This window comes from Phalacrocorax carbo, chromosome 4 (genome assembly GCF_963921805.1).
Source record: "Phalacrocorax carbo chromosome 4, bPhaCar2.1, whole genome shotgun sequence".
NCBI classification, from domain to species: Eukaryota; Metazoa; Chordata; class Aves; order Suliformes; family Phalacrocoracidae; genus Phalacrocorax; species Phalacrocorax carbo.
In genome coordinates this window covers 50,804,868-50,820,436 of record NC_087516.1, presented here as the reverse complement: position 1 = coordinate 50,820,436, position 15,569 = coordinate 50,804,868, and the positions used below count along the sequence as shown (strand labels likewise).

Here is a 15,569-nt window from a genome sequence, read left to right as displayed (position 1 = left end):
CTTTATTTTCTCTACCGTAATATTTGAAGGGCATTCTGAGAAAAGGGGATATGAGCATCTGTACATTCCTTTTTGGTGAGTTTATATAGGCAGGCAGCTGTTTAAAAGGCAAGTCAGGTGTTAAGAGAGTGAGCATTTCTTCACAGCTCTGCTGTAGGAACAGCTGTTTTCTGCTAGCAGCCTTAAGTGTCAAAAATATATTATATATGAGAAATTTCACTAAGATCTTTGAGATAAATAATTCTTTCCAACATAGCTTAAGGAGGAGTATCATGCTGTTCAATGTTGACTGAATCAAACTTAAAATCATCACAGACCTAGTTATGCATCTGCTGGAAGATTTGTAGACAGAGCAAGCAACAAGCATACATCCTGAGCCAGAACCAAACTCAGTCTTTCCATAGAATAGTTACACACTGAAGAACAAACCAACCCCTTTTCATCCTGAAGACCACACACTCCTGTGAGCCTTCAAGATTAAATCATACAGAATGCTATACCTTAACCTTTATCAGACTCAGGCTCTATTACTTCAAAACACATACCTGCGTGTTTTCATGCAAAGGAAACATAGGATATTAAGGCAAATAAAAAAAACTAAAAACATCTATACTGAGGAAAGGCACCTGGGCTGCTTTATTGGGAGCAAGAACAGAGTTCTGGAGTTGGTAGGAAGAGATTTCTTGTTTCAGATGTCTATTCATAGACACACACCCCCACCTGTAGAAAAGCTGCCCAATAACTGCCTATCATCATCTGTGGTTTGTCATACAACACGTCTTAAAGACAAGAACAATGAACTTCCAGCATCAGCCACCAAACTACTGAAGCCTCTCCTAGAAGCTGGGACTCTCAGCCCTACTAATGCATTCAGCTTCAAGTCTCACTTTTGTCCAGCATGGACAATTATGAGTACAAAAACGTTGGGGCATTCAGAAAACTTGCTTTTATCACCTCCAGCTTCTTTCCTGCCCTTTCCCTTTCCCTCACCACACACAGCTACCCACCCATTTTATCCTGAGCCCATCTTTCAGCTTCAGCATGGTTGCAGGAAAGGGGTTAGTCATTAGTGCCACACACCATGCCAACGCCAGGGTTTCACACTCCTTCCCAGGCAGGTGCGCAGACAGGTTTTATTTCTGTTGCACTTTCAGAAAGCCTCTAAATAGTACACATGAACAAGAATAACAAAGATGACCAAGGTAGGTATAACAGCCCTACAAATCCCAATTACAGAGCAAAGCTGGCCATTCCTATTGCAGCTCTACCTTTTGAAACAAGAGACATTAAAATGGTCCCTTCATGTCCTCAGTAAAATAGGCTGTACTGATTCTAAAAAAAAGAAGCACCACACCAAACACAGAATCTTGCTTCCCTGGTCTCGCTCTTGTTTTCACCCCCCCCAAAAGTGAAATCAAGATATAAATCTGGTCATTGTAATAATACATGTATTTTTAGAGACAGCACCTCAGGGTTACATCTGAGAACACATTACAGCCATTTCAGGCTCAGACTATGTTTTTTCACTGAGAAGAAACTGGATTTCTGCTGGTTAAGGCTCTCCTAAAGTGCCTTCTTGCTCCTCAGTTTAGGCTCTCCCAGTCCTGCAGTCTCAGAGAGTATCAGTAGAAGTCAGTTCTCATGATCCTGGCAACACAAATTTTAAAACAGCCTGCTATAAATATCTGTCATCTTCTGAGCCCTCAACCAAACAATTCAACACAATGCATGGATATTTAAGATATATCTAAGGGGGAAGCACTTCATTTGATTTTGTTTCTTATTCAACCACATACAAATTGTTTCTCAATGAAGTAATTTTTAAATCCAGCCTTCTAATTTTGAAACGTAAAATCATCCCAAAGCCCAAATTGCACCAATTCAGCTGAGATGAACACACAGTAACTCAAGTTCATGTTGCTGGATGTTGCTGCAGTCACTAATGAAGGCATAATAACCTTAAATAGCTTGGTCAGATCCTGTGAACAATCAAAGCAGGGAAAGGGATGAGTACAAATTAACATACCCGACTCTGCAAGGGGTGGCCAGTTTAATAATCTGATTCTTTTTATAAATAACATTTAAAATAGGTGCTGAAACATAAAACTGTATCCTAGTCCTTCCTTTATTATTTTTCTGGTTTAAAGTCAACTGCTGCAGGCCAGCACTGAAGGCCTGACTCCACAAGGGCTGCTGTCCCCCAGACAGCTCCATCCCTCCCCACAGATCCCTCAGCATGCTTCCAGGCACGTCCTCCCAGGCTTTGGCAGGACCAACACGTACAAGCAAGGCTGCCATGCCTCTACTACATCTTTTACAGCATGCAGCTTTGCTTTGGGGGTGTAGACAAAATGTAATGAATGAGAAGCAGGACTCTCCCAGACTCCGCAAGGGTTGCAATAGCTGTGTGCTGAGCCTCAGCTCCATGCCCAAACAGGGGGACAAAACTGTCTCAGATCCTCTGTGGTAAGGCTGCTTAGTGGAACCCCCTGGAGTTACTGGTGTGTAAGCTTTTTCTTCTTGTTTCACTCCTCATGCAAAGATGAAGAAGGCAGGAGGAACTAGTCATTCTCCTGTCACTGTCATCCCACCTGTGAGCAGCTCTCAACCTTCCCTATTCAATGCGGCGGCCATACCTCTTGTCTGCACCCTGCTCACTTCCACGGCTGCTTCCAACACACACAAGCCCTGCCACCTCTCCTCCTCCTCAGCAACCAGGGCCTCCTGGCTGACTTCTCACCCACCAGGAAGAGGCTAAAAGAGGAAGATCCATACAGACTGTCCTTCCAAGCAGGTCGCACATCTGAATTCTCAGCTGTTACAGGATTTATGATTAACAGGCATGCCACAGTGAGCACCAAGGTGTCTGGTCACTGTAACCCTGTGCTGAAGTTCAGGACATGTAGATTTATGTTTTTAAAAAGGCCACCGAGTTCAGAGAAATACAGGAAATCTGGATCATGTAGGGGTTTTGTTTGTTTGTTTGTTTTGGTGGGGTCTTTTCCTGCTTTTTGAAAGAGATTGAAGGGAATGATGATACCTCTAGCCCTGCAGCTATGAGCAGACAGGTTCCACAATGCTCACAGAAGCAATGCTACCCTGCACATTTGCATCCAGACAGGAAACTTGGTAAAAGAATGTGGTTTTGGCTGCTGTATGTTACCAGAGGAAAGATTCAAGGCAAATTTGGCACCAGATATTTTCCTGTAACTCTTGAGACCCTAATTACTAAAGTACAGGTTTTCTCACTAGCAGAAGTCAAATGAAGTCCAAATGACTTGCAGAGAACCAGTCTCGAGACCAGAAAACAAGTTCCACATCTCAGACTCATGCATGTTTTTAAAGATTTACAAATGGCTAACAACCAGCCAGTTATTTCACACTCCTCTAATTCAGCCAAATCCGAAAAGAGCCTTTTACCTCAGGTACCTGGGCCTGTCTTTTGTCCCCTAGCATACATATGTACATTCAGATAAAACACACTTACGTAAGAATCATCACATAGAGTCAAGACATCATAAATATATCTAAATTTCTACTTCTTCAGCCCTGTAATATCACTTGGATTAATTCTTCTTCAAGTCTGACATGGAAAATAAATTTCTTGTTTCCTAAAACTACTGCAGGACAAAACTAATACTTCTCACTAGCGACATAATATATGTTAACAGCTGATGACACTCAGGAAATTAATGCAAACTCAGACCGATTTTGCAGAACAGTGGCTCAATACTTCAGAATTAAGATTGCCAAGTTGCTTCTCTTAAGGCATTGTCAGAGACTCTGGGGACTCCAAGTGTGTAACAACACAAGTAAAAATTAGGACAGGTCAGGCAGAAGCTTTAACTATGGTCATAGTGAGAGAACACTGGGACAGCATTTCCCCCTCTGCATCCCTGCCAAGTCATTGCAGAGATACAAACTATAGACTGGTGGGGGGTGGGGAAGGTGAAGAAAAACAATCATTTCAGTATTAGCAAAGCCGGTTATCTCCTCAAAGACTCCTAAAGTAGCTTGCTAACCACCATGATTCAGAGGAGGAATTAAACAATACATAGCATGACAAAGTTGAGAGATGGCTCTTGGTGGAGCTCACAGGAGTGGCAAACCCAGTATTTACCTGGCTCAGAAGTAGGGAGTTGGAAACAATCACAGGCTGTTAGCTTTTAGTCGAAAGGAACCTTCTTTTAGTTAGGACAAACTTTTTTAATATCTTAAATATTTAATTTTTACCACCACAACGTAGAAGCCAAGGAAAGGGCATTTCTAGAAAATAAACCTCTATTGACTCATACTCTTTCAGTGGCATGCACTTCCCCAGTAATTTCTGTTCCCTGTAGCAGAGAAGCACAAGAATCACTTTGCCAGCTGCTATACTAATGTGTATTACATCCACAAGCTCAGCTGATGTGACAGTAAACACAGCTTTTTAATTAACAAGTGTCTTTAATTTCAAAAGGTGCCCTCTAAAGGACTCCTCTAAGAGAAGTTGCTGAAACAATTCTGTGCCACTGTTGGACATTTTTGAGAGCAGCATGAATGAAAAGCAAAATTGAATCCTCCTACTATAGATACATGTAAATGGGCAGCAGAACAAGAGAAAAAAATAATTATTTTGAATACGTAGTAAGTGAAGAAAGGGAGGCAAAGTCTTCAAAAGCACTCGCTGCAAATGTAACAACTCTTCTCCCACTGGAAGTCGTTAGTAAAACCTGGAAGCTTTGCAAGGCAAACAGGGTTAGATGCATGTTCAGTGCACTGTAAAGTCCTGGAATTTTATTCACAATCAGACATCATCCTGGGAAATAATAATCTCTGAGTAAGCAACATGATCATATATTCTGAAAACACTAATTGAGGCTTTTAGCATGCTGGCACACACACAAAGTGTGAAAGATAAAAGGGAGTTTCCTCTTACGAGCACAGACCTGGGCAGCAGGAAGATCACTCCACCTCTCTGAAGTCATCTAGCCTTCAAAAGGTTCAAGACTCCCTGCGTATTTTCATGTCTTTATATTACTCTCAAAACACAACAAAGCCATTCCGTAGGCCATGGTAAGCATTTCTGAAGTCCAGAGAGGGGTCTCCAGGGGCTGCCTGGAAGGGACAGTCAGTAGCGTCATAGCCTCCCACAGCAGAAGATGCAGCTCGCTTCCAGACCTGGGCAGGTCAGCTACTTCTAGCTGCCCTCACAGGCTAGGCAGAATCAAGCCATGAGGCAGTAAAACCAAGAGGCCCAGCCCATACTGCCCTGGTCTGGCAGAGCCTAGAGAGATGCACCTGCAAGAGTCCCACTTCCAGGCATTTCTCCTGTCCTCTACCTCAGACACCTCCTGACAGTCTTCTCTCTTTCTGCTTCGTCAGCTCAGGACCCTATGCCCCACACATACATATTCATTTCACTATTAGACATGGCTTCATTCATAGGTCCATGGCTAATGGACAATAAGAACAATGATCTCTGACATGCCTTTCTCTACAAGAGGTGTAAGGTGGTCTTTATCCCATGCAGGGGAGGCAGGGATGAAAGAGGGGGCCTTGATTTTTCTTGTTCCTATTTGCAAAGGAGAACTAAGAAATTCAGTTCCCATTGCCACACGCCAAAGCAGACCCACACAATGCAGTGCGTAGGACAGGACTCTCCCCCAATTTATTTTTGGTAAAGACTGCTATGACTGTTCACCATGAGCTAAAAGGAAGATGTTCCTTGCTTTACAGAACATCCCTCCCACCAGCCCCAGTCAGCAGAAACCCCATTGCAGGCACAGCTGGTAGTGCTGTGTCAGGAGAGAAACACTGGATGGTCACAGGCTCCTCAGAGCAGCAGTGCAGAACCTTTTTCAGAATCAGCAAAACCTGCAGGTGTGTCATCTTAGTGACAATCCCTTAATTTAATGGGTGGAGGGTGGCACTTGAGATCAAACCCAAAACACTTTTTATTTCTATTTCCAAATCTCAGACTGCCCCTCTTCTACAGCCCTAGCTGAAGGCAGGATTACCTAGTTGCTAGAGGTCTACACAAAGCATTCAGGATTCACGAGATCCATTTCCAACTCTGATCTTCTACTCACTGTGAAGCCTTCGTTTTCATTATCATCTTATGTTTGCTTTATTTTATGGGTAAGTGGCAGGCTAGCCCAGAGATGCTTCTCAGAGTACGCATGTTTACAGCGCTCAGAACAGCACTGAATTTCTGGGGCCTCTGCACTAGAGTCTTGCAGCTAGTTACGTGATTTACCGGATGAAGTATACTCATCAGGTTTGGTGGAATATTCACCAGGCTTGGTTTCCTTTTACTAAGCATCTCATTTATTGCAGGGTCTAAATTCACAAGTCCTGAGAAGATCAACAGTGGTTGTGCACAAAGAGGACTTTAGCTCTCCTGATAATCCCAACCTCTTTCAATAATAGTCTGGAAACCACTTGTAGGAAAAGCAAGAGAGGCCAGATTCAAGGTCAACTCCTCTAATCCAGCACCACAGACATCCAGCATCTACCACCCCATTTTGAGAGAAAAAGAGGCACACTGACAGGAAAAAAAAAAAGGAGCAGTGGAATCAGTCAGGCCAAATTTGCACACACTGCATGGGGATCTGTAGCTATCTGTGTACACATCTCATCTCTATTGTGCAATAATCGGGTATCCTACAGAAGCCTCAAGCCCTACAGAGGGTAGTCTGCAGTTTGGGGAAAGATAATGTCTTATTGCTTTAATTACCCACAGAGGGATTTTTATTATATTATGCAAACAGAAATACCTGTATCTTTACCACACGACAAAACAAAGAAGTTAATAGAAGGTGAATTGGAAGGCCAACACTTGAAAGAAAGTCCATGAGAAAGGCTTCAGGGTTTCTCAAAAATAACAATACACAATTAAACCACTCCTTCACCCTGGGAAGGAGAGGCATGACCTGCCTGTGGCTCTGCACACACAGGTTCTGCCCACTGGAACACAATGAAGAAAATGCATTTTGAATCTGGGGAACACAGGTTACAATGACCTTCTTCTAGACTAAGAAAGCATGAAGGGGTGAAGGCACAAGTCAGCAAGAGATTTCCAAGAAGGGAAAACAAAATTTATAAGTCCTCTTGGCCAAAACCAAGTTTGTTCTCCACAACTATACCCACAGATCTCTTCTTTGATGTAAATGACAAAGTTCCCAACAATAACTGAACAAAAGCAGGCATAAGGACGCAGTGAAACTGGAAAGACAGAACAGGAGACACTTGTGACTCATGGCTCTCCCTTTTTATAAAAAGGATACATAATGCCAAACAACAAAATCTGCTCTGAAACCATCTGCACTCACCTTTACTTGACACATTTCCCAGACAAACTGAGCCAACTTGTCTCCCCACCCATGATGATCAGCTTTAGCTTTCTAGAGCCAGCAAATATTATTCAGCATTATTACTGTGTTACTATACATGATCTTCAGCTCTGTTAGCTGCTCCAGAGCAATCAACACAAAGCAGCTTCTATAATCTTCTCAGCCCACCAGCCTCAAGACAGTTTAAAGCGCATATATAGAAGTGGACTTACCTGGCTTGCTTCCTTCACAGTCATGCCCCAGTTGGCCTTTAGTGTTCAAGCCACAAGTATACACTTCCCCATCTTCCAACAGGAACACAGAGTGGTTTCCTCCACATGCCACCTCCTTGACATTTCTGTCATGAATGAATCCATACACCTGTGGTTCAGGAATAATGACCTGGAGGTTGCTACCTATCCCAGGTTGTCCAAAAGCCGAGTATCCCCAGCATAGCATTTTTTCAGCAAGTCATGTATCCTTCCTGGTCAAGGGAAACAGAGGAACGAGTGTGAATGAAGCAAGTACTCAACAAGTGATCCTACAGTGATAAGCTGCTCAGGGCAGGAGGTGGAAACAACCAAAAAAGGCATTTCCTGCATGTCTGCCAGGCTTGTGGACTGCCAGTGAAAAGGTATTTGCACCATTACACAAAGAGGAATCGAGACAGCTCAGCTCAGGTACTGAGTCAACACCTTCATGCCCTGACCATCTCCATCTGTAAGGAAGTAGAAGTGTTCCAAAACCCAGCAGACCTGAGCTTTTATTTCAGCAAAATCTCGCTGCTTCAAAAACCAAAAATCAACCAACCCTCCAAACCAACTGTAATGATTTTTAGACTAACAGGTCCAAACCTGAACTTTTAGATTTATAGTATCATATTTGAGAGCACTATTTAAAGAAATCTTTAAAGAAATTCTTTTTAAAAATTCTCAAAGGTGGTCAAACTAGTCCTGAACAGACCAACATAAGTATTTGTGGTATACTGGCCAACGCAGAACTGTGTTATTTCTGATAAATCCAGATCAAGAAGTACTTCGCTCAGCTGAACACATTCATGCAACCCAAATATGTGCATCTACACCCCACCCCCCCACACAAACTGCAGCAATAGTTTTCCCAGAAGCGGCAGATCACACGGAGCAGCACACAAACAGCTTAGCCGGGACAGCAACAGACAGATAACGTTGATGCAACTTGCCAGCAGTCAGGTGTTATCTTTTGTGCTGCGCTCAGTGAAAGTCTGGGATTTCAGAGAGTGAGGTAACATGGGAAGGGAAAAAACATAGCAATATAAAAGGCCCAAGGAACTTCTCAGCCTGAACTTGATAACAACAACAGGATGCTAATGCATAAAAGCTGAGGGGGGGGAAACGGCTCTCATTCCAGAAGAAGCATGTGAAATATTTTACTAACACTCCCATGTCACTCCTAATCTCAGTAGATTTGGGTTATTTGTTAAACATGCTATATTAATACGACATTGAGAACTCTTCTGCTTGAGCCAGGAACTGATTAAAGCTTTTTTTTGTAAAGGAAAAAAGAAAGAAGATAAGAAAACCAATGATCCAAGACATCAAGTCTTATGACTCACCATACCGAGTTTTAAACTAAGGCAATTTACAGCAGCAGCATTTACTATCTCAGAAGAGGATCAAAAAGAAAAAGGTAACCCTTGAAGTGCCAAAGACTCCTCAAGGAAGCAAGATCCATTCTCCCACTCTGAGCAGATAGGAAACACACACGTTCAGTTTGCTTCCAAACGCTGGTGCTAATTCAAGCGCTAGGTATTAGCAATAAAGCCTTTCCTAATCCAAGCCCTAAGCAATGGGTGTTCATCTCTTACCCAGCTATCCTTGCCTGTCAGCTGTGCTCACGCAGGCAGGTGTGGTCCCTTCCACTGAGGCAGGACCGAGCTGGACAGGGGAGGGAGAGGATTGGATTTTCCAGTTGTCCTACATCAGTGGTGCAATTTCCTACCACAAGCCACTTACTAGGATCTCTTAGGAGGTGCTTTAAAGCATGCTATGAATCCCACTTACCTCAACAGCCCTTGCTCCTGTATAGCATAATTCAGTTCATTCACATCTACACGTGTGCCAATCACTGGCCAGCTCCAAAGCATCCAGAGGAAAAAGCAGGAGGTTACAAGGCTCTGTCTTGTTAAATCAGTCATCGTGTACGTGTACACTCTGTACTTGGTTGCCCTCAGCACAAAAGCCCAATGGAAGATACCCCCTATGCTGACTACACTACTTCCTACGCTAAGAATAGGAATGCCGTGGGACACAGTAAAATTGAAGTGCGTGCGTGTGCTTTAAATGACACAACTGCTATATTTATAGTGAACTTTATGTTCCAGCTCAAAAAAAAAAAAAAAAAAAACAAACAGCACAAGCAACACCCTGAAAGTGGCAACATTAAGGCAGGGAATCATTTCAAAATCGACATCTGAAACAGCAGAAATCTGGGACTGCCATTTCTCTCAGCCTGGGGAATTACCTTCTTATAAAGAAATGAGCAGCACAATAGCAGCAAACCTGAAGATCCAAAGATCCCATTCTCCACTAGTAGAAGTGGATGTTGCCTCTGAGCTGAAAAGATTTAACCACTATACAACTTGAACTAAAATGACACTGTACAGCATGAGCTAAATACTAATCTGGGATACCTTTCTGAAAGGGTTCCTGAACAGTCTGCTCCCCGTAGGCTACAGTCATCTTTCCTAGTGCTAATTTCATTTAAAATGCTAAAAATACTTTAATTACTTTCCATGTGTTCATATTCCACACAATAAGTTGCTGCAATGGGCAGGGCGGTGTGACATGATTGGTAAGAGATAGTGTCTTTACCTGGAGGAAAAACTATTCAAAACAGGAAGAGTTCAAACTCCCAATAATTTATATGAACACTAGGCTGATATTTCAGAGGAGTTCAACCCTCATTCATGCTAGCAACCAGATTTTCTGAAGCACCCTGAAGTTTAACAATCCCTAAGGCAGATGATGAAGCATGCCAGACCCTTTAGAAAATCTCATCTTAACTACATTTTTGGTTATTTTTTTTTTTAATTATCTCCACTGAATCCCACCCCCCATCCTCCAAACATTTTGCTGATAAATCCCTGTGCAGCTCTATTCCAAGAGGACAGAGCAGCATTCTCCTCTCGAGAGTGAAAAATCAACATAGCCACTTTCTGTTTGAATGTATGGGTACAGCTAAATATTTTCCAGTGGCCTGGTGAGCCACGTTTTTAATTTACTTATTTTGAAGACATAGCACACTTAAACCCACAACTGTTTTAGTGTTTGGCTTTTTCTCCCTCCAGAAAAGCTGCTGCAGGTCTTAATACATCATGTGTTCAAGCAGGAGCTGTGTCCTGAAACACAACAAGGCTTCAAATGACAATTTCACACTCCATTTCCAGTCTGGTTAAAGCAGTTACTCTTCTTTGACATTAGTGGAGGAAGTAGAAATGCATGTTATGCTGCAAACTACCTCTACTGCAAACTACCTCTACTGCATACCCTCCTTACACTAAAACAATTATGTAAAAAGTTTCTCACATGGGCAGGCACTAATGCAGTAGTGTCTGCACATACACACACATATATAAATATAGGTAAGGTTTATATTCACTTATCTGAAATTTTAGCAGTGACTAATTATTCCTAGCAATGAGCTCGTACACCTTAAAAAAAGCTGAATTTTTACCTTCAGAGGACAAGCCCTCAGTGAAGGTAGTTTTTAGATGCATCAGTTAGGGCATTAAAGTCCCCAGTCCCTTTTAAAAATTGAATTGCAAAAAGCACAAGAGCTGCAGTACCCAACCACATCACCTATTCCTGTTCTTCACAGATCACAACACAGCCAGCTTGGCATTCATGTTTCAGAGGTAAGAACAGATGCAATGCAGCAAAGCTGGTCATTTGCAGAGACAACCCATATATAATTAAAAATAAAGGGGGGGAGGTATAACTCAACATCCTCAAAGCCTGACATTCTAGGAATAATTCACTATCAAAACAGTGAAGGATATACACAGCACAGCTAGAGATATTCCCTCACACTGTGGGGAATATTTTGAGGAAATCTATTGTGGGTGGAAGATCCACCCTCTGATATAATAAGGCTCAGCTGACATACCCAGTATATATCCTTTGGTGAAAAAACAATCCAGGTGGTTTGGTAAAATAATAATGCCGCATACAAGATTATGACAGGATGCTTTTCTTTTGCCTTCCTTTTCTTTCTTTTTAATAGCTATCATGGCATACGCAGTCTCTTCACACAACCTACAAACATGTTCTAAAGCCATAGCTACAACTGCAACTGCACCCTTTCTGGGAAAGTTAGTTAGGCAAATCCTGTACCTGCAACAAGCAACGCTCAAGGCTGAACGCTCTCTAAACAAGGAGATCTGCCAACTGGCAGGGCATGGATAAACAAGTTTTTCCCTCCCTGTTGTTTGAGATTTCAGCTAGCAAACGTGCTCCTTTTATCAGCATTGCCCAACAACGAAGGAATTTACTGCTTCTTTTTGCCACTAAGCCTCCAAAGCCCACTTTCTTCCTCCTTTTGCCTTCGTTTTACTCTCCTCAATGCCCACCGCAGTCCAGGCTACAGAGCAAGGGAACGCGAGGTGCGAGGGCGAGCGAGTCAGAGCAGACGCGGCGCGCTCCCGTAGCGCAGCCACACGCCCTCAGCCGGAGCTGTCCCCATAGAAAACAGTGACAAAATGGGTAAATAAAACAAAACAAGATCCACACCGTCTCCGCGTTGTGATCCCGGTAGGAACATCTCCCTACCTTCCCTCACCCCAGGCTTCTCGGCCTCCCCGCTCACTGCTACCGCCTCCCCCGCCCAGACCGGCCTTTCCAGCGAGCTCTGCGGGGCCCGGCGGCTGCACCGGCCCCAGGGAGCGGCAGCGGCGGCCTCGGACACCCGCTATCCCGCCCCCCGGGCGCCGGTACCCCGCGGCAGCAACCCCTGCCCGCCCCGCGGCCGGGGGACGGGGATGGCGGCGGCGGCACCGGCAGCGCCCGCCGGCCCCTACCGCAACGCCGCCACCCCCGGCCCCTCGCACCGGCCCGGGGAGGCCCCGCCCGGGGACGCGCGTCCTGCTCCAGGGAGGGCGGCCGGCAGCGGGGGCCGCGGGGCTCTGCCATACCGCCCCCTTCTAGCCCCGTCCCACACACACACACACACCGTTTCGGTACCCCGAGCAGGGCGCCCTGGGCGGGCAGACAAGCGGCCGCCGCCGCGGCCCCGCTCCCCACCTACCGCCGGCCGCGCCACTGCCGCCGCCACGGCAACGAGGAAGTCCGGCCTTCCCGTCACCGCCGCCGCCGGCGAGAGTGACGGCGCAGGACGGCCAATGGAAAGCGCGGGGACGGCCCCGGATCACCAATCGGCGGCGGGCGCCGCGCCTCGCTCCGCCCTCCCGGGGAGGGCGAAGCGCTCTGTCAGTCGGTGGGTCCCCGCCGGCCGTCGGTGGCGGCGGCTGTCGCTGTCCTTCCCCCCCCCCCGCCTGCCCCGGGCCCCTGGAGAGCCTGTAGGACCGGGCGCTGTGGATAACCGGCTCAGGCCGCAAACTGCGGCCCAGGTTTGCGCCTGCAGAGGTTTAGCAAGCCGTACGGGCTCCGCAGGTCAGAAACCACCGGGCTAGGTTAGGCATGTGTAAATAATCTAGAATTTAAGCTATTCTAAATGCAGGTCTCAAGGGAAAGCCAGCTTTCCACCGTTTAAAATTACTCTCTTGGTTTCGTTAATATCACAGTCAGCAACAATAGTCAATTTCTTTCCCCTCCTTTCTTTTCCACCTTGCATTTTAAACGGTCTGTAGGCACCTGACAGGCTTGTTTGTTCCGGAACTCACACATTTTATACAAAGTTTCAACCTTAGGAAAATATTTGCGGTCAAAGTATAAACCTCCGTTGGGAGAAAGAGGGGAGGGGGGGGAAAAGAGGCCAGTGAGCAAGGAATTACGTAACTCCCAAGTACTCATTTTCTGATTTTAATGCCATCCATTAGAAAAAAGACTCAAGAGCAACGCGCAGGCTGGATCCCGCTCAGACCATCAAAATGAGAGTCAATATTTGAGCAAACCACACAGGGATGTTTGCAAGGGCTTGGCACAGGGGAAAGAGGTCCCTAAAGCAAGTCCACTGCCCACAGCATTCATCTCCCTTACGCTACATCTCCGGCAGTCTGCAGCGTTTGCCTACTTAGCGTGCAAAGTGTCACATATCGAATAAAAATTCATGTGTATTTGCACGGATTGTGCATGTTTACCGTAAAAAGAGCTACTCTCTAGTGTAAAATTACTCCTGTGACGTAATAGCTTTTACTTAACCAGTGTTAACAAGCAGCTTCTAGAATAACTGAAAGCTTAGAGGAAAAAGTATTTCCTTTGTTTTATTTATTTTGTCATCTGGTGACCTTTGCAAAATAGTCAGTGTTTCCCTTTACACTCGTTTTCCTCTGTTTGTTTCTGATTGAGTAATCAAGGAGGGGAAGATACAAAAAAGAGTGGGGGGAAAAAAAACCCAGTAGATGAGCAAGCAAAGCCTGCAATTTGTCCTAGGGAGCCAGGAATCTCTTGCTTAAACCAGTTTCTAACTGGCTGCACTTTAGGTTCGTGGACAACTTTCAAGGCAATTCCTCATAAATGGATAAAATTAAATGAAGACACCAAAATAAACCCATGTTGTTTGTGTCCCTGCACTCCACTGTGCACAGCTCCCCCTGGAGGCCGATGGCACTGCTGATTTCTTCATTGAGAGCCCAGGTTTCATCACACCATGGGTCTCCCTTGCTGGTGAGGGGCCATGGGCCACCACCAACCCATGGTCCACTGGAGTCCACATCTCCCTGCTAGGTAAGGGCTGCCCTAGGAGGGCCCATGGCGAGGCTGGACCTTCACCAAAAGAACATGTACCTTACCATTTCCTGATGAGGTACGGTTAACCATTCCTCTGGATGGGTTGCATCATCCAGAGACCAGGTCTGAGGATCTAGAGATGCCAAAATCTGCAGCTCATCCTGATTTCCAAAGCACCTCTCTTCTCCCCCAAGCAGCTGAAGAGCAGACCAGTGTCAAGATGCACACAGGCAAGCATGTGGTGAGGTCTCCTGAATGTTGTGGTAATATGAATTATTATTCACTAGAGTTATCTCCACAAAGGAAGACAGGGTGGCAGCTTTCACCTGCCCTGTGAACCCTCTTCCAGTAGGTGTTTTCCTCCAGAGTCCATCCCTAGGTGCCATTGGTAGCCTTCTGCTACAATGGGCCCTGGCACAGGCCTTTTAACGGGGCTGTGGAAAGGCAGTAGTGCTTTATGCCTAGTCAGTCCTGCCTGTGGTCAGAGCTTTTCAGCAACATGGCAGCCTGAGGAGGGCAGGACAGCTAGCTGCAGGGAAACTGCAGCATAGACCACAAGTCTATGCCCCAGGCGTCTGGGCCAGAAAGTTGTTGTGGGTAGGAAAAATCCTTCTATGTGGCCATTGATGTCTCTGTATTGCTCTGGAAGCAATGAACTCCTCTGTATTTTTCAATCTTTGTCCCTTCCCATGTCAGGGAAGAGCTTTTCAGAGGGGCTCAGCTGGAGATTAGCCAGCTAAGGCAAAGTCCCACTACCTCCCATGGAAGCAGTATTTCTGCATGGTGTCCTCTCTGCAGCAAATCCAGCATGAAGCTCACCCCTAACGCGCTTCACCAGGCTACCTCCTTCATTTCTCATGGATTACAATCTGCTGGCGTGTTCTGGTTGCTCCAGATCCACCCTGGTTACATCAGCTGCTCTGCCAGGCTCTTGCGCTTCTCTACAGGTGACGAGTGGTCAGACCAGATGAGTGGTCTTAAAAAAATTCTTGCTGCAGGTACAATATACTCTTGCGGCCCGTATTCCCCTGCATACTGTATAATGAGCACTGCTTGAGAAAACATAGGCACAGCTTGGTCCTCAAACTCATTTCAGAAAATAACGGAGGAGCGCTTTACTCTGCTCCCTCTGAAGGTGGTGGGTTTTTTAATAAAAGCAAGGCTTATTTGAGGACAAATTAAAAATAGCCTTGAAAGTTATTCTGGGCTTTAATCTCCCATGTGATGTTGCATCATACATGATGAGAAGGGAATTCCTTCAGGCTCTGAATAAACCTATTATCATTTAATCTCTAATGGTTATTTTGAAATCTGTACAGAATACATGTTCTGTACACTTGCACAGCACAGAAGATGATTCTGGGTTTCCAAG

General features: G+C 45.2%; 1 protein-coding gene across 5 annotated transcripts in view; it reads right to left on the bottom strand.

The window, feature by feature from the left end:
* The window catches only part of HERC3 (HECT and RLD domain containing E3 ubiquitin protein ligase 3), a 52,641-nt gene extending 39,961 nt beyond the window's left edge, over positions 1-12,680 (bottom strand). For all 5 annotated transcript variants that reach the window (XR_010372697.1, XM_064449927.1, XM_064449929.1 and 2 more), the window contains exons 1-2: positions 12,597-12,680; positions 7,547-7,797 (exon numbers count right to left, since the gene is read on the bottom strand). Coding sequence is in view for 4 of the 5 variants with exons in the window: in XM_064449927.1 (XP_064305997.1) it covers positions 7,547-7,772 (226 nt within the window). In the remaining variant the exon portion in view is untranslated. The remainder of the gene's footprint in view (positions 1-7,546; positions 7,798-12,596) is intronic.
* Positions 12,681-15,569: the final 2,889 nt, after the last annotated feature.